The sequence below is a fragment of the Miscanthus floridulus genome, chromosome 2, assembly GCF_019320115.1.
Source record: "Miscanthus floridulus cultivar M001 chromosome 2, ASM1932011v1, whole genome shotgun sequence".
Classification (NCBI taxonomy): domain Eukaryota; kingdom Viridiplantae; phylum Streptophyta; class Magnoliopsida; order Poales; family Poaceae; genus Miscanthus; species Miscanthus floridulus.
In genome coordinates, this window is record NC_089581.1 from 149718589 (window position 1) to 149741185 (window position 22597).

At 55.3% G+C, this 22597-nt stretch overlaps 1 protein-coding gene across 1 annotated transcript; it reads right to left on the reverse strand.

Moving 5' to 3' along the window:
• Positions 1-15857: 15857 nt before the first annotated feature.
• LOC136537252 (uncharacterized) lies at positions 15858-17827 on the reverse strand. The gene is made up of 5 exons (XM_066529290.1): positions 17465-17827; positions 17033-17371; positions 16878-16951; positions 16379-16452; positions 15858-16300 (listed from the first exon to the last, which is right to left on the reverse strand). Exons 1-5 carry the CDS (start codon positions 17825-17827, stop codon positions 15858-15860), a joined length of 1293 nt encoding a protein of 430 aa, XP_066385387.1.
• Positions 17828-22597: the final 4770 nt, after the last annotated feature.

The following is a 22597-nucleotide window of genomic DNA, read 5'->3' on the forward strand; positions in this document are numbered from 1 at the left end:
TCAGTTCTAAAGTTTTTAGAACCGGCAATGATTTCATGTATCACTGTCGATTTTTAAGAAAAAACCGACAGTGATAGGCCCGAGAAACCGACAACTTTTATTTTTTTGAAATCAGAGCCACTGCCGCGGGCTCTGGATAAAAAAATAAAAAAATTGTCCCGCCTAGGTTTCGAACCGAGGGAGCGAGAGAGAGGGATTAGTGGCTTAACCGCTGCGTTAAAGGGGGATTCATGTTAGAAAACGTTTTGTTATCATTTTTATAGTTTAAGTTGAGGTTCATTTAATTTTGTAAAAATATAAAAACAAATTGCCGCGCCTAGGATTCGAACCAAGGGCGCAGGCTTCACAGTAGCTAGCTTTTACCGCTGCGCTATAATAGGGAGTACGTTATGGTACGTTTTCTTTTTTGTTTTATCCTCTGAATGGGAGTTAATTAATTCGAAGTCCAGATTATAGAGCCCTAACCGTTGCGCTAGCATTAAGGATTACGTTAGTTTATGTTATGTTTTTTCTTTTATCCATTTAGTGCATGCAAATACATATAATTTATTGTAAAATAATACAAATATTTGTGTCTCGATTATTTAATTCCATGATAATTAATTAATGATCTATAATGATTAAATAATAGTGTTTCTGAACATCACCTCAATATTTGATTACATAGTCAATTACTTAATTTTAGAGAAGCGCGCAAAATATAAATTAGATTACATAGTTGGTGAACAATGTCCGAATAATGATTACATAGTTAACAATAATCTAACTATCTTTAGGTGCATCAACAATGAGGGCCTCTTGAAGGTTCGTCACCCTCTTGAAAGATAGGTAGGGGTACGTTCGCCCCGAATAGAGACATTTTCTGATAGCCCCTGTAGTCTTCTTCGTCCGTCACTCCATCGACACCAACAATCTTTATTTTTCCTTCTAGGACTACTTTTAGCCTTCCTTTTGTCTTGTTGTTCCTTGCATAGAAGACTTGCATAACATCTTTTGCAAGGATAGAGAGGTCGTCTCTGTATGCGGTCTTAGTGAGATCAACGGTAGTGAAACCTTCACTGTCAGTGTTGATTTCCTCGAGCCAGACCCACTGGCAGTGAAAAAGAGCTGCCTTTAATGGACTGTAGGCTAGCTCCCATATCTCCTCTATGAAACCATAGTATATCGCCTGCACGTTGCTGTTTTCGTCATGAGCATCAAAACGAATGCCACAATTTTGGTATGTGCTCTTTTTATCTTGCTTTTTTGTGTAAAATGTGAATCCATTGATCTCATACCCTTGGTACTTAAGATATATACTCGAAAGTCCCTTGGCTAAGGCATCCAGTTGAGGCTAAGGCATCCAGTTGATTACCCAACTTTATTCCAAACAAGCGACGTCGCAACTAGTTGATAAATTTCTCCTTATGTTTTTTTATCTAGCCAAGCCTGTGACCTGCTCGGATACAGAGTTTGCAGCGATTGCCTGTGCTCGTCAATGTATGGCATCACACCCTTGGCTTGTTGGAGAACAGCGAACTGTGCCTGTCTGAAAGAAAACAGGGTCATCTACTATAACAGATTTCTCCCCGATCGTTCCTTTGCCACGTAGTCTTCCCTCATGATGAGATTCTGGAACTCCGACCCTTTTGATGTCTAGATAATATGTGCATAACTCAATGGCCTCCTCCTTCAACCATGCCCCCTTCTGGTTTGAATCTATTCCTAATATACCTACTAAAAACTTTCATCAATCTTTCAAAAGAAAACATCTGATGCAGGTACATTAGGCCAAGGGCTCTAATTTGGTCAACAAGATGAATAAGCAGATGCAATGAGATATCAAAGTAAGTCAGCGGGAAATGCATCTCAAGCCTAATGAGAGTTTTAGCTATGTCCCACTGTAGCTGCTCTAGCGTGGACACATCGATGACCTTTTTTGAGATCACGTTGAAGAACGAGCAAAGCTTTATGATTGAGGCGCAGACCTTTGGGGGGAGGATACCACGCAGGGTGACAGGGAGCAGCTGAGTCATAATAACATGATAGTCATGGGTCTTCATAGGGCCATAGTTGAACTTGAGTTCTCTCATATTCACTAGCCTCTTCGAGTTCGCACAGTAGCCCATCGGAACATTGAGTTCATTGAAGAAAGAAATAAGCGCACGCTTTTCTTCCTTCTTCAATGTCCATGACGCAACCAGAAGTTAGAACTAGCCATTCTCTAGCTCCACAAGATGCAACTCTTTCTTGATTCTCAAGTGTTGCATGTCCAGACGTGTGGCTAGTGAATCCTTTGATGTCCCCCAGTGTCCATTAAGGTGTCAAGGGTGTTAGCGCACACGTTTTTAGTGTTGTGCATAGGATCAAGACAGTGGCGTACACTCAGAAATGGCTAGTAAGGTAGTTTTCATAAAACCAATTTTTCCTTCCAAATGCTCCCATCAGGCGCTGCTACTGCATTGTCCTCCTTCCCAAAGACAACATCTAGTTTGTTGAGTTCTCGAAGTATCGCAGGCCCGTCTTGATATTTTGGAGCTAAGCGTTTCTCAATATTACCGTTGAAATCTTTTATGTTCCTACGGTAAGGGTGATCCTTAGGTAGGAACCTAAGGTGTCCTATATAAACCATCTTTGAGTTATTTGGTAGATTTACCGCATCGATGTCGTACGAGCACTCGACACATCTAGTATAGCCTTTTGTCTTCTCTCTAGACAACGAACCTCGACCTGGCAGGTCAGTGATTGTAGCGATAAGTACTCCCTTGATCATGATATGTTCCTTTTTGTGCTCGTCCCAAACATCCGGCACACCCTTTTCAAACATCTTCACTAGTTCATTGATCACTAGTTCTAGAAACACATCGATGTCATTCCCAGGTTGTCTTGGCCTTTGGATCAGTAGTGGCATCTGGATGTACGACCGCTTCATACAGACCCAAGGTGAAAGGTTGTATATACAGAGCGTCACTGGCTAGGTGCTATGATTGTTTCTAACCTGGTCGAAAGAATTAATCCCATCTGTGCTCAAAGCAAACCAAAGGTGCCTTACCTCTCTACCGATGTCCTTATAGAACATAGTATTGACAGTCCTCAAGTCATGCCCATCAATGGGGTGCCTCATTATTGTATCTTTCTTACGCTCTTTGTCATGCCAGCGCAACAGCTTGGCTGACTTTACACATGCAAACATCCTATGCACCTGGGAAGCTATAGGGAAATACCAAACGACCTTTACGGGACCTTCTCTGGTCTTCGTACCCTCATCTGATAACCATTCCTTGTACTGTGGAGCTTCACACTTGGGGCACTTGTCTAAGTCTTTGTACTTTTCTACACAGTACAATATGCAATTGTTGGAACATGCGTGGATTTTTTCAACCTCGAGGTCGATGGGGCAGATCATTTACTTGGCCAAGTATGTCTTTTCTGGCAACTCATTTTTTTCTGGGAGTATTTTCCTTATTATACCTAACAAATGATCGAAGCCTTTATCGCTCAATCCGTTTGTCGATTTGAACTCTAACAGCATGATGTCGGCTTCCAGTTTGCTCATTAGACAATTCCTATACAATGGTGTTTTGCCATCTTGTCTTATTTTCTCTAGCTTTCTCAGCTGTCTTTCACTAAGACATTCGGTCTCTACATTATGTAGCAGCTGAGAAATGCCATCGTTATCCTCGGTGTCGTCAGCTAGCGTGTTCCTAAATACATTATTAACTGTGGCCATAGATTTCGTGTTGACACTGGGTTCCTCGTCAGCATCGTGGATGGCTACATCAGACATATCCACATCATCATCGTTTTCATGCAGAACATTCACAGCAATCTTGCCATGCATAGTCCATATCGTATAGTTTGGCATAAACCCACTGGTAATCAAGTGCGATCGTATAAACTCAATTTGACGAAAGTTCCTTTGATTCTTACAATCTTTGCATGGGCAGAAGACATGGTTCCCATTCCCAGCATGGGCTTTGGCATCGGTGATAAACTGGCTGACGCCATGCATTTAATGCTTGTCCGTTCGGGACAGATGCATCCACTCTCGATCCATCTCTGCACAAAAAAATAATGAGACAGTAATTACAAAGAATTAATAAAAAATCGAGCTTCATGAACAACAATTGTAGCTCGAAAGTATCATTTTTGTAAAATATTATTGTACACTAATTATTAAAAAAATAAATTTGGTAGCCTCAGCCCTGTAATTTAAAAATCATAGTAAAAAATAATTATTGCACAATAATGAAGAACATCTATTCTACTCTACTTCTAAGAACTAATTATAGCATTACATGCTAACAATGATGATCTTGACCACCATGGAATAATGAGCTAGAATTTAAATGTGTTCATAGACACCAACCTTTTGGATGATGAATTCACCACAATTTGAGCCTTGCACAAATGTCCAATTAAAAAAGTGCTCTTTAGAATGGAGAAAGAACTAGAATGAGAATCAAGCAATGTAGCCATCAAAACGAAGCTAATTAAGCAACAAAATCAAAGGAGTGGATGCTTGTTACTAACCTTAAAGCAAAAAGATAAAGCCATTCTTTAAAATCCAAGCCCTAGCTTCATGGTGAAGAGCAGACGCAACAATGGAGGGAAGAGCCCAAACGCGCGCCTCTGTTCTCGGGATGAAAGAGAGGAGGAAGAAGAGAACGGCTGCAGACTTTTTGTGCTGTAGGCTTATCACCGTCGGTTGTTAGCTAGAACCGACAGTGATAGATCTAAATCACAGTCGGCTCTTGGCTTAAACCGGCAATGATGAGTGGCCGCCAAAACACTGCCAGTTCAAGCCATAAACCGACAGTGATGTGGTACTTCACTGCTGGTTTTAGCTCAGCCCTAATTATTTTTTATTTTTAAGCTCATAACCGACAGTGAAAATACATCACTGTCGATTGTCACAGATCCGGCGGTGATAAGACCGGTAGTGATGTCAAATCTGAGGTAGTGTGCGATCGAGCCGGCGCGCTGTGCTCTCTCGTGCTCACTCCAGGCCGGGCCGCCGGCACCCGGCAGGCGTGGCGGGCCAGGGCCCGTTCAATTGGACGCGCCGTACTGCCGCTGGCGGACACCGTACAGTACGTGAGTGAAGTGACTATGCCCACAGCCCCGTACGCCTCCTGTGCCCTTTGTGCCGGCTTTACCACGGTGCCGGCACCCGGCGGCGGGCGGCTTCCATCAGACATGCACGCACGGCGCTTAGCTCCGCCACCGCGTGCACCACGTACGCCAACAGGAGCTCCTGTGCCGTGTTACCAGCTCGTACGTGCAACATAGTCCCAGAGACCCTGACATGTCCTCTAAACACAGCATCAAGAGCATCGAGCAGCCGAGCACTGCCCATGCTCGTGGTAAATAAATATAAAGACATCGATCGATAGATAGATAGCCAGATACGTTGTGCATGATTTCTTCTGCCTGATGATCTGAAGGCAGATTCTCTCTGTGCTGTGCCGACTGCCGAAGTAAATAAAGTGGCCAGGGGTGGTTGTATATATATGCGCTTTACCGGGCTGTACATGTTTGTTTGCTAGCGCTTGGTCTCGCATGTCTCGAATCCGGGTGCTTGGGTTTTCTTTCAATACTCTACTCCTCATCCACCTTTCTTTTGCACGGCCAGGCGCGTTAATTTGCGGTAGAAAGTGGTTGCGCACGTAGGCAACGTGTCACTGGAAACAGGAACAACACAGCCATCATCTTGCTCTCGTCGATCGTCGGCCACGACGATCGATGCAACCTTTAGCCGTGTACTACATGCGTGTTTGACGCTTTGTATTATATACGTAGTATCTAAGTATATATTTTGCATTGCCACAACAACCATCCAAGTCGTCGCGATATCACTTGCAATTCAAGAAAAGGAAAACAAAACGCGATCTAATGGAGGTATAGTACGTAGTAAAGTGCTATAGCATATTGCATCGTAGGAGTACGAGACGGCGAGCCGCGCCCGGTCGGGCGCCGGTCATTATGCAGTCACTGCGCGGCTACGTTACCGCTTGTGTCCGAAGCAAGCTAGCAACAACAACATAGCGACGGCGTGAGGGCATTCAATGCTCATGTATGCCCCTGCTGCCCGGATCGAGAAGCGATCGATCTCGGTTTGATTCGCCCTCGTCAGTCTCAGGTGAGGTGATCACCATCATCGCTGCAGGCATGCATGTCCTTCAATTCGACCGGCCGATCGATCGATCACATCACGCCCGCGGGCCGCGGCGCACAAGTCGACGACCGAGGCCCTGTTTAGTTCGCTCTCAAATGCCAAATTTTTCAAGATTTCCCGTCACATCGAATCTTTGGACGCATGCATGAAGCATTAAATATAAATAAAAAATAAAACTAATTACACAGTTTAGACGAAATCTATAAGACGAATTTTTTAAGCCTAATTAGACTATGATCGAACACTAATTGCCAAATAACAACGAAAACGCTACAGTAACATTTTGCCAAATTTTTCGGCAACCAAACTGGCCCCGAGCCGCGGGCTGCGCCCGCTGCACGCATCGCATTGCATGCACGGCCATTAATTTCGCAGCGTACGCACGTTACGTTACGTACGATCAGCAGCGGCTTCCCTTTCCCATGCACGGTGTCTACAGTTGTACTCATACTGTAGCGATTAGCGGATCATATAGCATATGTATGGTACACCGGTGGCAGCTGTAGATCGATCATCGATGTATGGTAGCCAGTGATTCAGGGCTGAGACGTACTAGTACGATCGACAAGGCAAAAGACGAGGGACCGAGAGAGAGAGAGAGAGAGAGAGAGAGGCCGCAGCGCTAGCGAGAAGCGGGGAAAAGGGCGACGCAAGATCACAAGAAAGCTGCACGGCTTTAATCGGAAGACGCCAGGGTGCCCTACTACACTACAACAATACCGTACTACACCATCGAGACGAGCATGGTGGAGCTAGGTCTAGTATGAATAATGACAGTACTAGCTGGGGTTAACAAGCTCTAGGCTGTCCAGCGTCCAGCCTACTAGCTGCGGCTCGGAAGGCTAGGCAGATTGTTCTTGCGCAACTTTCCGCGACGCGCGCATTGACCCTGGGGTGCTCTTCACCGTCACCGGGGAGACCGCCTGTCTGGCCCTGCCCGGGATGCTGCCTGCCTAGCCCAACAAGATTCCTGCTAGTGTTTGTCAAATGTTGCATTAGTTCCAAACAGTGTTTGTTTTGTACGGCTTAGCGTGTGTTCTTCTAAATATAGACTAATTACGAAACTAACTGCACAGCTTACGACTAATTTACGAGACAAATCTTTTAAGCCTAATTAGTTCATGATTTGACAATGTAGTACTACCGTGCTTACTGTCTGTCGGATACCGTGAGAAGGGGTACCCTAAGCAAGAACCAAAAAACGACTGCTTAGACTTCGTAAAGATCGAAACCAGCTAACAACCGCTGGCCTCGGCCGACTCTCCGACTCGCCCGAGGCCCCCTCATCGCTGGCCTCGGGCGACCTCTCACCGCTGGCCTCGGCCAATTCTCCGTATCGCTCGAGGCCCCCTCACCGCTGGCCTCGGGCGATCCCCCACCGAAGGCCTCGGCTGACCCCCTCTCGTCGCGGGCCTCGGCCGGGTCGCCGACCCTCCGCCTCACGCGAGGCGGGCTCGGCAACACTCCGCTGCCTCTTCCTTCACCTGTCCCTCTGACAAAACGTCGCGTCGCACTAACTCAGCCAACTGCTGCCACTGACATCGGCCGCATGCTCGGCACAGTACAGCGGAATGGCCGACGGGACGGGAGGCAGGACTGGGCAGGGGTTACCCGCCACTGTGCCCACCGCTATGCACATGGTTGACGCCCATGCCTCACTGTGCTGCCAACTCCTGCTCCGAGAACAACGCGGCGTGGGGAGCCACGTCCGGGATACTGTGGCCTTGGAATCAGTACCCAGGACCAATAATTCCCTCCAAAGCCTCGGCAGTTTGCTTCAGGGGCTCGGCAGCCTGAGGATCCATGTCCGCCGAGCCCCCCACGATGGCTCGGCCTCGGCATCTGCAGAGCCTCGGCTCCCTACGATGTCATCGCACGATGACCGGCACGTCACCCGCCATGTCCTGCCTCAAGCTGTACTGGAGCCCCACGACGCACAAGATCAAGTATGATCGGCGCATCACTTCTGCACGACAAGGACGGAGCCACTCCATCGACCATACCACAACAGTGGCCGGCTGCAGGGCTCGGACACGCCATCCCCATTCATAGAACGCTATGTAGCAACATATGTACGTTCCTGGTTCTCCCTTAGAGTATAAAAGGGAGGGACCGGGGCCGTTTCTAGGGACAGGAGAACAACGAGCAGAAAGAGGAACTCACCAATAGAACCACACACTTCTACGCTGCTTGAGAACAACGCCTCAAGCCGCTCGCACCACCCCCGCCGAGACCTGGGGCTAGCTCCCTCTCTCACCTAGCTTGTAACCCCCTACTACGAGCACTCCGGTGCAAGGAATACAAGATCGATCTCTCAGACTGGACGTAGGGCGTCGATTGCCTGAACCAGTATAAACCTTGTGTCTCTTTGCATCATCATCGAGGATTAGGGGCACGCAGCACAAATTCACTCGTTGGTTAAGGACCCCCCCGGTCCGAAACGTCGACAGTTGGCGCGCCAGGTAGAGGCTCGCTGCGTGTTAGCTTCATCGTCCCAGCAAGTTCCGGATGGCAGACCCCGTACGACCCTTGCGTCTCGGCACGGTGGTATGGTTCGGGAGCCTAGAGTTTATGTCTCTAGGATGTGGATACAATATGGTACTCCTCACACCCCGAGCTCCACTGCCCGACAATGTTACCACAGACCCGCAGCCCAGGCGCAGGCAGCGTCCGGGCCGCGGCTCCCGTAGCACTCGCCAGGCGCGACGCGAGCGGGACCGCCTCGACACCACGCAAGCTCGGGGCAACACGCCGCGCTCCACCGGTATCCCTTGCCCAGCTGTTGGTACAGAGTCCCTGGTCGGGGACTTATCTAACCTGAGCTTGGGCAAGGAAAAGATTCCGGCGACACACGGCGACGCCTCGTCATCAAGTTCTGTCCCGCCACCTCCTGAGGGGCCAGCCCTAGCGGAGCGGTGCCCGGCAATGGCACCATCCCCTTACCCCTTCGGGTTGATAAACGCCACCGCCGCCTTCGCTTCCGCCTACGCTTCCAAGCACGCAGAGCCCTCAGGACTCCACCAACGTTTCGCCCTCGACTTCTCCCTCGCAACATCGGCGCACGCCCACGCCGACTCCTCGGAAGAAGACGAGGCATGGGCCGGAGCAGACTTCTCCAGTCTTTGTGACCCCGAAGCCATGCACCGCTTCATGACTGCAAGTGACTACTACTTCGGCTACTCCGACTCCGACGACGAAGGGACTTACGATCCGTCTCGTGAGTGCTTCCACGTCGGGCTCGGGATACCAAGGGCGGGCGAAGAGGACGAGAGGACAGGCAACCATTCCTCGCCCCGGGCAAGGGTAGGCGATGCCACACCTCCACGTCTTGAAGCCCCGGCAGCACGGAACGAGAATCCCATCCGCGGGGAGCATCGACGCCCAGACCTGGAGCAGCTCCGCGAGCTTCAAGCCAAGGTCGAACAAGACCGACTCCTTCTGCAATAGCTTCGGGACACTCTCGAGCAGGAGCAGCAAGGGCGCGGTGAGGGCGGAGGAGCCCGGTGGAGGGCCCGTGACGTCCATCACCGCATCAACGACAACGAGGGGGGTGAGCCACCCCCAATCTTTAATCGCGCTAGCCAGAATGTCGCAGCGGCTGCGATGCTGGTCCGAGCAATGCCCGAGCCCTCCACCACCGAGGGGCGACGGGTCCGTGGAGAGCTCCACGACCTCCTCGAGACCGCTGCGGTGTAGCAGGCCGAAAGTTCCGCCTCCCGCCAGCGCGGAGGCACTTCGGAGCAACCCACGGCGCAACCTCGCTGAGGCCAGGATGCCTCAGTCTGTCCCGAGCCCGCTCGCGCGCCGACAGCCAACAGGGCCCCCTCGGTGCACGATCGACCTGGAGACCAACGCGAGGCACAAGGCGACCATGAAGTAGTAGGCAGGCAATGGCGCCACGACGACGGAGCTGCCCGGGGCTACCACCCACACCGAGGTGGCCGCTACGACAGCGAAGAGGACCGCAGTCCTTCTCCCGAGCCACCTGGCCCTCGGGTATTTAGTAGAGCCATCTGCAACGCTCACTTCCCAGCCCGGTTCCGGCAACCTGCCAACCTCACAAAGTATAGCGGCGAGACGAACCCCAAGCTATGGCTAGCCGATTATTGCCTAGCTTGTCAGCTAGGTGGTGCGGACGATGACCTGCTCATCATCCGCAACCTCCCTTTGTTCTTGTCAGACTCAGCGCGAGCCTGGCTCGAACACCTTCCCCCCGCACAGATCCACAACTGACACGACTTGGTGAGGGTCTTCGTCAGGAATTTCCAGGGCACCTACGTGCGCCCCGGGAACTCCTGGGACCTCAAAGGTCGCCAGAAGCCAGACAAATCTCTTCGAGATTTCATCCGGCGCTTCTCCAAGAAAGCACCGAGTTGCCCCGCGTCGGTGACTCAGAAATCATCCAAGCATTCCTCTCTGGCACCTCCTGCCGAGACCTGGTCCGAGAATTGGGCCGGAACATACCAACCACAGCGGCCGCACTCCTCGACATCGCCACCAACTTCGCCTTGGGCGAAGAGGTGGTTGGGGCCATCTTCCCCAACAACGACGCCAAGGGGAAGCAGAAGGATGAGGCCCCCGAGGCCTCGCCCACCCGTGTCCCCAAGAGAAAGAAGAAGGGTCGCCCAGGGAAGCAGGAGGTCCTCGAGGTCGGCCATGTCGCCACAGCAGATTGCAGGAATCCCCGAGGCCCCCGGGGCCCTAGGCTATTTGACGACATGCTTAAGAAGCCCTGTCCTTACCATCAAGGTCCGATGAAGCATGCCCTCAAGGAGTGCACCATGCTCCGGCGTTACTACGCCAGGCTTGGGCTCCCCGACGACGATGACGCCAGGAAAAGGGGCACCGGCGAGAGGGACGGCGATAAAGATGATGGGTTCCTCGAGGTACGCAATGCCTTCATGATCTTCGGCGGACCCTCGGCATGCCTCACGGCGCGCCAGCGAAAAAGGGAACGCCGGGAGGTCTTCTCGGTCAAGGTGGCCACCCCCCGGTACCTCGATTGGTCTCGGGAGGCAATCACCTTTGATCAGGATGACCACCCCGATTATGTTCCAAACCCCGGGCAGTACCCGCTTGTCGTCGACCCGATCGTCGGCAACACCCGGCTTACCAAAGTGCTCATCGACAGAGGCAGTGGCCTCAACATCCTCTATGTCAACACTCTGGAGCTCCTAGAGCTCAACCAGTCATGGCTCCGAGGTGGTTCCGCGCCCTTCCACGGCGTCATGCTAGGAAAGCGCACATGACCCCTTGGGGGCATCGAATTACCCGTCTGCTTTGGCACTCCCTCCAACTACCGTAAGGAGGTCCTCACCTTTGAGGTGGTTGGATTCAAGGGGGCTTACCACGCCATCTTAGGGCGCCCATGCTACGCTAAGTTCATGGCGGTCCCCAACTACACCTACCTCAAGCTCAAGATGCCAGGCCCCAACGGCATCATCACCGTCAAGTCCATGTACGAACATGCATACGACTGCGACATCGAGTGCATCGAGTACGCCGAGGCCATCGTGGAGGCCAAGACCCTCATCGCTAATCTCGACCAGCTTGGTAGTGAGGTTCCCGATGCCAAGCGGCGCGTCGGGACCTTCGAGCCCACAGAGGCCATCAAGCTCATCCCTGTCGATCCCACCATCCCCAACGGCCGAGGACTGAAGATTAGCGCCACCCTCGATAGCAAATAGGAGGTCGTGCTCGTCGACTTTCTTTGTGAGAACGTCGATATGTTCGCGTGGAGTCCCTCGGACATGCCGGGCATACCAAGGGAGGTCGCCGAGCATGCCTTAGATATCCGGGCGGGCTCCAGGCCGGCGAAGCAGCGCCTGCACTGGTTTGACGAGGAGAAGCGCAGGGCCATCGGCGAAGAAGTGCAGAAGCTCATGGCAACCAGGTTCATCAAGGAAGTATTCCATCCAGAGTGGTTGGCTAACCCTGTATTAGTCAGGAAGAAAAGTGGCAAGTGGAGGATGTGCGTGGACTACACTGGTCTAAATAAAGCGTGCCCAAAGGTCCCATTCCCACTACCACGAATTGACCAAATCGTCGACTCCACTACAGGATGCGAAACCCTCTCCTTCCTTGATGCGTATTCCGGTTACCACCAAATCAAGATGAAAGAGTCCGACCAGCTCGCGACTTCTTTCATCACTCCATTCAGCATGTACTGCTATGTAACCATGCCGTTCGGCCTCAGAAACGCAGGGGCTACTTACCAGCGGTGCATGATCCAAGTCTTTGGTGAACACATCGGGCGAACCGTCGAGGCCTACGTGGATGACATCGTAGTCAAGTCCAGGAAGGCCGGTGATCTCGTCGGCAACTTGGAGGTTGCCTTCACATGTCTCAGAGAGAAGGGCATCAAGCTCAACCTCGAGAAGTGTGTCTTCGGGGTTCCCCGAGGCATGCTCTTGGGGTTCATAGTCTCAGAACGTGGTATCGAGGCCAACCCGGAGAAGGTCTCGGCCGTGACCAACATGGGCCCGATCCAAGACCTCAAAGGGGTGCAGAGGGTCATGGGATGCCTTGCGGCCCTAAGCTGCTTCATCTCGCGCCTCGGCGAAAAAGGCCTGCCCATGTACCGCCTCTTGAGAAAGTCCGAGCGCTTTTCTTGGACCACCGAGGCCGAGGAAGCCCTCGCCAGACTCACGGCACTGTTCACCAACCCCCCATCCTGGTTCCACCCACCAAGGGCGAGCACCTCTTACTCTACGTCACCGCGACGACCCAAGTGGTCAGCGCGGCCATAGTAGTCGAGAGGCAGGAGAAGGGACATGCTCTACCCGTCCAACGACCTGTCTACTTCATCAGCGAAGTGCTCTCCGAGACTAAGACGCGTTACCCCCACATCCAGAAGCTGGTTTACGCCATAGTCTTGGCTCGACGCAAGCTGCGTCACTACTTCGAGTCCCACCCAGTGACTGTGGTGTCATCTTTTCCTCTGGGAGAGATAATCCAAAACCGGGAGGCCTCGGGTAGAATAGCCAAGTGGGCTGTCGAACTCATGGTGGAGACCTTGTCTTTCACACCTCGGAAAGCGATCAAATCACAGGTCCTAGCCGACTTTGTAGCCGAGTGGATCGACACACAGCTGCCACCTGCTCAGATCCAATCAGAATGCTGGACCATGTACTTCGACGGGTCTCTGATGAAGACTGGGGCTGGCGTGGGCCTGCTCCTGGTCTCGCCCCTCGGAGTACACATGCGCTACATGATCCGGCTTCACTTCGCCACCTCCAACAACGTGGCCGAATACGAGGCCCTCGTCAACGGCCTGCAAATCGCCATCGAACTTGGAGTGTGACGTCTCGACGTACGGGGTGATTCGCAGCTCATTGTCGATCAGGTGATGAAAGAGTCAAGCTGCCATGACCCCAAAATGAAGGCGTACTGCATGATAGTACGTCGCCTAGAGAACAAGTTCGACGGTCTCAAACTCAACCACGATGCGCGAAAGTACAATAAAGCCACGGACGAACTGGCAAAGATGGCGTCGGCGAGGGCCCCGGTCCCCCCGAACATCTTCGCCAGAGACCTTCGCAAACCTTCCATCGACTGCACCTCGGCGGTGGAAGATGGCTCACCGATCAAGCCCGTCGAAGGGCCCGAGGCCCCCTCTACCACCAAGACCTCCGCAGTCGAGCCTGAAGTCATGGAAATCGAAGCAGAGCCTCCCGAGGCCGACCAGGGTACGGACTGGCGAGCTCCGCTCCTTGATTACCTCACCCGGGGAGAGCTCCCTGCAGACAGGACCAAAGCCCGATGGCTTGCACGACGAGCCAAAACTTACGTCCTCTGCGACCGTGAGTTGTACAGGCAAAGCCTGTCAGGCATCCTCCAACGATGCATCACTACCGAGGCAGGCTAGGCCCTGCTTTGGGACTTGCACGCGGGAGCCTGCGGGCACCATGCGGCACCTCGGACACTCATCGGAAACGCCTTTCGCCAAGGTTTCTACTGGCCAACGGCGGTTGCCAATGCCACCAAGCTAGTACGCTCTTGCGAGGGATGTCAGTACTATGCGTGGCAGATGCACCTCCCAGCCCAAGCCCTTCAAACCATCCCCATCACATGGCCATTCGCCGTGTGGGGTCTGGACATGGTTGGGCCTCTACAAAAGGCCCCCGGGGGCTACACCCACCTGCTGGTAGCCATCGACAAGTTCTCCAAGTGGATCGAGGCTCGCCCGATCACGCAAATCAAATCCGAGCAAGCGGTTCTATTCTTCACTAACATCATCCACAGGTTCAGGGTTCCTAACACCATTATCACTGACAATGGGACACAATTCACCGGTCGCAAGTTCCTGACGTTCTGCGATGACCACCACATCCGGGTGGCCTGGTCGGCCGTAGGACACCCTAGGACGAATGGCCAAGTAGAGCGTGCCAATGGCATGATCCTACAAGGCCTTAAGCCAAGAATATTCAACCGGTTGAAGAAGTTTGGCAAGAAATGGCTTGCCGAACTCCCGTTAGTCGTCTGGAGCCTAAGAAACACCCCGAGCCGAGCCACGGGATTCACACCGTTCTTCCTGGTCTATGGAGCCGAGGCCATCCTCCCCACTGACTTAGAATACGGTTCCCCGAGGCTACAGGCATACAACGAGCAGAGCAACCGCACTGCACGCGAAGACGCCCTCGACCAACTGGAGGAAGCCCAAGACATTGCGCTGCTACACTCAACTAGGTACCAGCAAGCCCTACGATGCTACCAAGCCCGGCGCGTCCAAAGCCGAGACCTGAAGGTGGGCGACCTGGTGCTGAGACTAAGACAGAGCAACAAGGGCTGCCACCAGCTAACCCCACCCTGGGAAGGGCCGTACATCGTCGCTCAAGTGCTGAAGCCCGGGACCTACAAGTTAGCCAACGAGAAGGGCGAAGTCCTCACCAACACTTGGAACATAGAACAGCTATGTCGCTTCTACCCTTAAATTTCCAAGCATTGTATATTTTGTTTCTCGAAATACATTAAAGAAGCGTCTTTAGTTGTTCTAATTTTTCGAGAAACCCCCATCAAGGGGAACCTGTCCCGTACCAGGACAAGTCGATTACAAAAAAACCTAAGGACCGGAGGTTCGCCTCAAGAGCAAAAGGTTGGCCGAGCCGAGAGATAAGCCTATGCCTCCGGGCTACGGCAACTCCCTCACCACCTTTCACTCGAGAGGCAGCCCAGGCTCCGAGGGGTTTTTTCAAAGGACATGTCTAGAAATCAGAACAGAAGGTAAAACGCTTTACGATAACGCTTCAAGGGAGACTCGACCATGCCTCCGTAGGGCCGAGCCTCCCTCAGGGGCTAGAAGGGGGGAACCCCCCTAAGTCCCGGACACCATTTCTTAATCGATTTTCAGTTAAATTCCTATGCCAAACTCTCTCTAGCGCGCTCTAATAGACCATTTGTAAAGAACCTAAGGACCAAAAGTATGTCTCAAGGCTAAAAGGCCGGCCGAGCTGTGAGAACGACCCACGCCTCCGGGCTATGGCAACTCCCTCACCACCTTTTACCCGAGGGATAACTTAGGCTCCAAGGGAGTTTTTACAGATGATACGTTCGGAGGCGAGACAGAGGGCAAAGGCTCGGAAATACAATAAAATGATTAGAAAAAACGTATATATACAAGCACCTCACAAAGGCCTCGACGGCCACAAACGTCACGATATAGTAATAAATCTAACTTATTACATGGCCCCCTCAGCCTAGGTCAAGGCGCAGGGTCTCCCGCGTCGGCAGACGGCGAAGGAGGGACCACCTCCTCTTCGAATAGCTTCGCCAACGCCGTGCTGGGGCCCTCGACTGCTGCTTCTAGCCTCGTCAGCTCCTCCTCGGCCTCGACGGCATCCTCAGACAGGACATAGCCGTCACTGACGCCTTCGACGTCGATGCCGGCGTAGTGCGAAGAGACGACGGCCAGGGCGCATTTGACGCCTGTGTGTAGCGCCTCTCGCAGTCGCTGACGCGCTTGGCCAATCAACGCAGTCAGGCGGCTCCTAAGGGAGCTACCCAATTGAACCCCCTCCATCTCTAGGGCCTTGCAGACGATGTGAGCGGCGCTCTGCAGCACCTCATGCTCCTCGATCTCACGATCGAGCACTGTCTGCAGCGCGACGGAGGCCTCGGTCAACCGCGAGACCTCATCATCCAACCCTACGCCAAAACAAGTAGAATGGGATTAAGCGTCAAAGAAAACAAGCCAAACAGGGGCGCGAGGCCTGCAGGACTCACCCTTGGCCTTCTCCTTCCAGCGCTGGACCTCGACACGAGAGGCCTCGGCTGCCCTGGAAGCCTCCTCTCTAGTTCTGCGTCGCGACAAGAAGTCAGGTGTCGAACGCATGAAAAGATGAACGAAACAAAGGGAACAGGATCACCCTCGGCCTTTTCCCTCCATTTTAGGGCCTCGCCTTGGGAAGCCTCGGCCGCCTTAGTAGCCTCTACCAAGGCACCTTTCGTCAGCTCATGCGCCCGCTGCTCCACACCTAGCTGCCCCGCGGTGGCTACGGCGGTGGCCCTCACTTCTTCCACCCGGGAGTTGGAAGCGTCTCGCTCGTCGGCCACATGGGTCAGTTCCTCCTCCAGCTCCTTGACCTATGCTGCCAAAGGGGCAACCTGCCCCTGAGCCGTGGCTGCCTCAGCCTCCCGGTTGTCACAGCGAAGACGGAGATCCTCCGCCTCCGCGCTCTGCGCCGACAGAAGCTCGTTGGCATGGGCGAGCAGCTCCCTCTACCGACAGAGCTCGTCCCAGACGCCCCTCTCCCACTGAAGGAACAGCGACTTCCCAAAGGACCAGGCCTTGAGCTCCTGGATAGGCAGAACACAAGTTGAGCACTACGAATAAACCCGGAGAAAGACGACGTCACACGAGAAAAGGGGGATACGTACCCGCGAGACCCCAGGCAGGTCATTGGCCACGACGGACAACGCTGTCCGCAGCGACCGTTCTGCCAGGCTACGGTACTGCTCGAGGGTGTCCCAGCGACCCCCCTCGGCCACGTCCTCAAGTGCAAAGATGGGCTCCCCCTTAGGGTCGTCCCGGCTCCGCCACCAGATGCGCGGGTGATCCCACCCGTACGGCTCAGGCCGCACTCGCACGAGGGCCGCACTTCCCTCACCCGAAGCTGGCTGTTCCACGGCGCTGGCCGCCCCGGCATCGGCCACCCCCTTCCCCCAGGAAGCATTGTCGGCAGGGATCGGGCGGACCTCCGCCTCCTGGGTGCTCCCCTGTACCGGAAGCGCGCTCTAAATTGGCAGCAGGGTTGAGGCTTGCCTCGCCTCCGTCTCCACCTCTAGGGCCGCTGCCCTCGCCGCGCTCACTCCGGCCTCCACCACTTCGGCCCCGAAGTTCCCGGGCGCCGCGATCTCTACCACCTCGGCCCCTGAGGTCCGAAGGGCTTCGGCAACCGTGGAGGCCTCGACCTCGACCTCGCCCTTGGTGGCCTCGGCAACCGTGGAGGCCTCGACCTCGACCTCGCCCTCGGTGGCCTCGACAACCGAGGGGGCCTCGACCTCGACCTCGCCCTCGGTGGCCTCCATGGCCGAGGGGGTCTCGGCCGCACCCACAGTGGCCTCGACAGCTGTAGGTGCTACGGCCTCGCGGAGTGTAGGCTCCTCCTCCTCCTCTCGCCCCATGGCCACCTGGGTAGCCTCTACCTGGGCGACCAACTCCTGTGCCTCCATCGCCCCTAGGGCAATGGAACCCATGCCCACCTTGAGCGCCTTGCGCGGCGCAAAGGCAGGCACTTCCGCCTGACGCTTTTGGCTGAGGGCAAAACACGGTCAGACCCGCGACCAAAACAAAAGCAGGAGATGTTAAAAGACTTCACTAGCGAAATACTCACCCCGAGCGGATGCTCAACCGCTTCTTCACCGCATCCCTCCTCTACAATGGCGGCGGTGGTGCGGCCCCCGTATCCGCCGAGGCCAGCCGACCTTCGCCGGACTCCGGCGCTCGCTCAACCCCCGGTAGAGCCGGCCCCACAGCCGCCTGCTCCACCACTGTCGTCGAGCCCAGCGGGCTGACGGCGTGCTTTCCCAACGCCCTCGTCTTGGGCGTATCAGCCTCGGCCGTGGGGCGAGCGCTCATCTACCCCGAGTCGCCGTCTCCTCCTCCTCCTTGGGACGTCGGACCGCCCGCCGACGCCCCAAGAACCATCTCCCTGACGATAGGGAGGCGGTCGAGGGGACCCTGCTCCACCTCACCACCATCGTCGCCGCTCGAACCCTCCACCGACGTCGATGGAGACGCCTCCACTGGGAGACCCTCGAGCTTCTGCTTCCGGCAATGCTTTTCTAGAGCGTCGCGCTCAACGATCTTCTTCTTACGCTTTGCCGTCTTAGCGTCGTTCTTCTTCTTCTGGGCCTCCACGTACGCCTGGTTCACCGCCCACCACTGTGCGTCTTCAGGGACGGGCGGTGGGGAGGCTCGTATGTCCCTCATCCCCTGCAAAAAATGACGAATACGAATAAGGGCTTAGGCCAAGGAGAGGAACAAGGAGGTCTCGGAGGCTGCAGCCGCACACGACTCACCAAGGAAAGGTACCCCGGCATCGGGCGCATCGGGAACGGGGACAGTCCGCCGATCTTCTGCCGCCCCTCGACCGCCTCGTTCACCTGGCGCAGAACCTCCTCGTCGGAGAGGGGCGCGGCGGACATCTGGATGCCGTCAATCGGCTCATCCGGCGTCATCTCGAACAAATGTCGCCGCCGCGCCATCAGTGGCAGCACCCTCCGGCGATGGAAGGCCGTCATCGCCACTGCCGCCGTAAGGCCACGATCGCGCAGCCTCTCCAGCGCCTTCAGCAGTGGCCGCAGCCTGTGTTGCTCCTCGCTCGGGATGCCATACCGCCAGTGCTCCGGCTGAACCTCTACTACCCTCCCAGTATAAGGAGGAAGCCCGCCGTCGTCGTTGCAGAGGTAGAACGAGCTAGAATACCAGCGACGGTTGGATGACGTGAGTTGGGCTGGGATGTAGAGGTTCAGCCGGTCCTGACGCACTTGGAGAGTGCAGCCGCCGGTCCTCGTCGCCTTCCTCATGCCTGTCATACCCATCGGCCTGGTGGTATGCGTCGCCCAAAACAGGTGAAGCCATAGCTCCCAATGGGGAGGGATTCCGAGGTACCCCTCGCAGACAGCGACGAAGGTGGCCGCCTGCGCAATGGAGTTGGGGTTGAAGTTGTGGAGCTCCACGCCATAGTAATGCGGGAGCGCCCGCATGAACCGATGCGCCGGAAGGCCAAAACCACGCTCGTGGAAGGACACGAAGCTCACAACGTAGCCGTCGCGATGCCTCGGCTCTGGTTCGCCTCCCGGAGCCATCCACTCCGGCCTGCTGGGATCGGTGATCGGGCGGAGGAGACCGTCGTCGATGAGCGACTGCAGCACTCCCACGGTCACATCAGATCGATCCCATGGGTCCGCCGGGTGGACCACGACGTTGGCCATGCGCGCGATGGAGGTCGCGACTACGGCGGTAAGGCTCGCTTTCTGCCTCTCACTCCCCCCTCTCTCCCTTCTTCCCGGTGCTCTCTATTTTTCTTTAGCAACAGCTAGAAGGCAGCAAAGGCAGACACAGGCAAGGTAAGGGGAGAAGGGGCGAGGCTCACTTCATATTTATGCAGGGAAGGGAGCAAATCGTGGGCAACGAAATCAGGGAAGTTTCCCCCAAAAATCCGTTGCGGTTATCCAGATCCGGTCTTACCACCCACGCACCCACTCCCTCCTCATTAATTGCGCGTATGGTTACGTCCCGTCGGCTGACACCACGTCGCGTCCAACCGCAGCAGTAGCAGGCGCCATTTCGCCTCCCCGAAAAAGCCGCCTCAAAAGGCGCGCCTGCCGTTGTTAGCCGTAGGGAGAGAAATAACCCCCACCCGATTCCTTTTAGGCAAAGGAACTGGGCACCGAGCCCACTACGGTCCAGGGATTCGAAGGCTGGGCCCTTAGGGGTTTCGACAGCCGCCCCAGGGCAATAGAGTCAGGGGCGACTACGGGCGAGCCTGTATGAGGCCGAGGCCCAAGCAAGCAAAACGCTTGGGACGCCCTGTGTCGTGTCTGAGACCGGCAGGGAGGTCTCCGAATGGGATCCCACCGTAGGGAAGCACCGAGCCACCGAGGCCTAGCGAACGGCCTCGGCACCCACTAGAGAAACCCTCTGGTACTCTTGGAGCGTGTCTCCGGACCGCTAGCCGACCCCCAGCAAACGGGGTATGGGCCTCCACTCGGACTTACCCGATAACAGCTCACCGGAAATGCCATCGCTCGCGCCCACCGAGGGTAGCGTGGTACATTCCACCCCTCCTTCCGAGCGAAAAGGAAGCGCGAGGGTCGAACAAAAAGTCAGGAGAACCCCTGACGGCCCTCTTGCTCCGTGCAGAGGCTAAGGGACTCTTCCTGCAAAACATTGCCGAGGCCCAGCAACTTAGGCTCGCACACGAGGGGGCTCGGTAAAACAAACCCTCCTTCCGAGCGAAAAGGAAGCGCGAGGGTCGTTCAAAAAGCTAGAAGAACTCCTGACGGCCCTCTTGCTCCGTGCAGAGGCTAGGGAGCTCCTTCTGCAAAGACGCCGAGACCCCGCGACCTAGGCTCACACCCGAGGGGGGCTCGGTAGACAGACCCTCACACGCGAGGGGTGAACCAAAAGCCAGGGGGACCTCTGACCACTCTCTCGCTCCGTGCGAGAGACTCGGGGGCTCCTCCTGCAACTTTGCCGAGACCCAGTGGCTTAGGCTCACACACGAGTGGGCTCGGCAAACAACCCCCCGTTCGAGCGAAAAGGACGTGCGGGGGACGGACAAAAAAGTCAGGAGGACCCCTGACCGCCCTCTCGCTCCGTGCGGAGGCTCGGGGGCTCTTCCCGCACCCAAGATAAAGACAAGCGACCCAAGCCCATTACGGTCCAGGGGTTCGAAGGCTGGGCCCTTAGGGGTTTTGACAGCCGCCCCAGGGCAACAGAGTTAGGGGCGACTACGGGCGAGCCTGTACGAGGCCGAGGCCCAAGTAAGCGAAACGCTTGGGACGCCCTGTGTCGTGTCCGAGACCGGCAGGGAGGTCTCTGAATGGGATCCCACCGTAGGGAGGCACCGAGCCACCGAGGCCCAGTGAACGGCCTCGGCATCCACTAGAGAAACCCTCCGGTACTCTTGGAGCGCGTCTCCGGACCGCAAGCCGACCCCCAACGAACGGGGTACGAGCCTCCACTCGGACTTACCCGATAACAGCTCACCAGAAATGCCAGCGCTCGTGCCCACTAAGGGTAGCATGGCATCTTCCATCCCTCCTTCTGAGCGAAAAGGAAGCGCGAGGGTCGTACAAAAAGCTGGGGGTACCCCTGACGGCCCTCTCGCTCCAGGCAGAGGCTAAGGGGCTCTTCCCGCAGCATCGTCGAGGCCTAGCGATCCGAACTCGCATCCACGGGCTCGGCAAACACAATGAAAACCCCTCACTAGAAAGAGAAAAAAGCCCCTGAAGAAGTGAAATCACTCCTCCAGGGCCTCGGGGGCTACACCCGGCGGGTGCGCTCGCGCGCACCCACCGAAACCTTGAGTACGAAACACCATCCCGACAGGAACTATCAAGAGCCAATTCTCGTCAGAACCTCAGGGGGAGTGCCTCCACTCCCCCAAGGCTTGGGGGCTACTGTCGGATACTGTGAGAAGGGGTACCCTAAGCAAGAACCAAAAAACGACTGCTTAGACTTCGTAAAGATCGAAACCAGCTAACAACCGCTGGCCTCGGCCGACTCTCCGACTCGCCCGAGGCCCCCTCATCGCTGGCCTCGGGCGACCTCTCACCAAAGGCCTCGGCCAATTCTCTGTATCGCTCGAGGCCCCCTCACCGCTGGCCTCGGGCGATCCCCCACCGAAGGCCTCGGTCGACCCCCTCTCGTCACGGGCCTCGGCCGGGTCGCCGACCCTCCGCCTCACGCGAGGCGGGCTCGGCAACACTCCGCTGCCTCTTCCTTCACCTGTCCCTTTGACAAAACGTCGTGTCGCACTAACTCAGCCAACTGCTGCCACTGACATCAGCCGCATGCTCGGCACAGTACAGCGGAATGGCCGATGGGATGGGAGGCAGGACTGGGCAGGGGTTACCCGCCACTGTGCCCACCGCTATGCACATGGTTGACGCCCATGCCTCACTGTGCTGCCAACTCCTGCTCCGAGAACAACGCGGCGTGGGGAGCCACGTCCGGGATACTGTGGCCTCGGAATCAGTACCCAGGACCAATAATTCCCTCCAAAGCCTCGGCAGTTTGCTTCAGGGGCTCGGCAGCCTGAGGATCCATGTCCGTCGAGCCCCCCACGATGGCTCGGCCTCGGCATCTGCAGAGCCTCGGCTCCCTACGACGTCATCGCACGATGACCGGCACGTCACCCGCCATGTCCTGCCTCAAGCTGTACTGGAGCCCCACGACGCACAAGATCAAGTATGATCGGCGCGTCACTTCTG

Bases quoted from the DNA above. Each gene is read 5' to 3' on its own strand.
- LOC136537252 (XM_066529290.1), bottom strand. From the start codon at position 17,827: ATGGAGGCACAGGAGTTGGTCGCCCAGGTAGAGGCTACCCAGGTGGCC. The intron at 16,952-17,032 runs GTACGTATCCCC...CTGCCTATCCAG, and splicing joins ACCTGCCTGGGGTCTCGCGG to GAGCTCAAGGCCTGGTCCTT. The intron at 16,453-16,877 runs GTAGAGGGAGCT...GTCGCGACGCAG, and splicing joins GTCTGGGACGAGCTCTGTCG to AACTAGAGAGGAGGCTTCCA.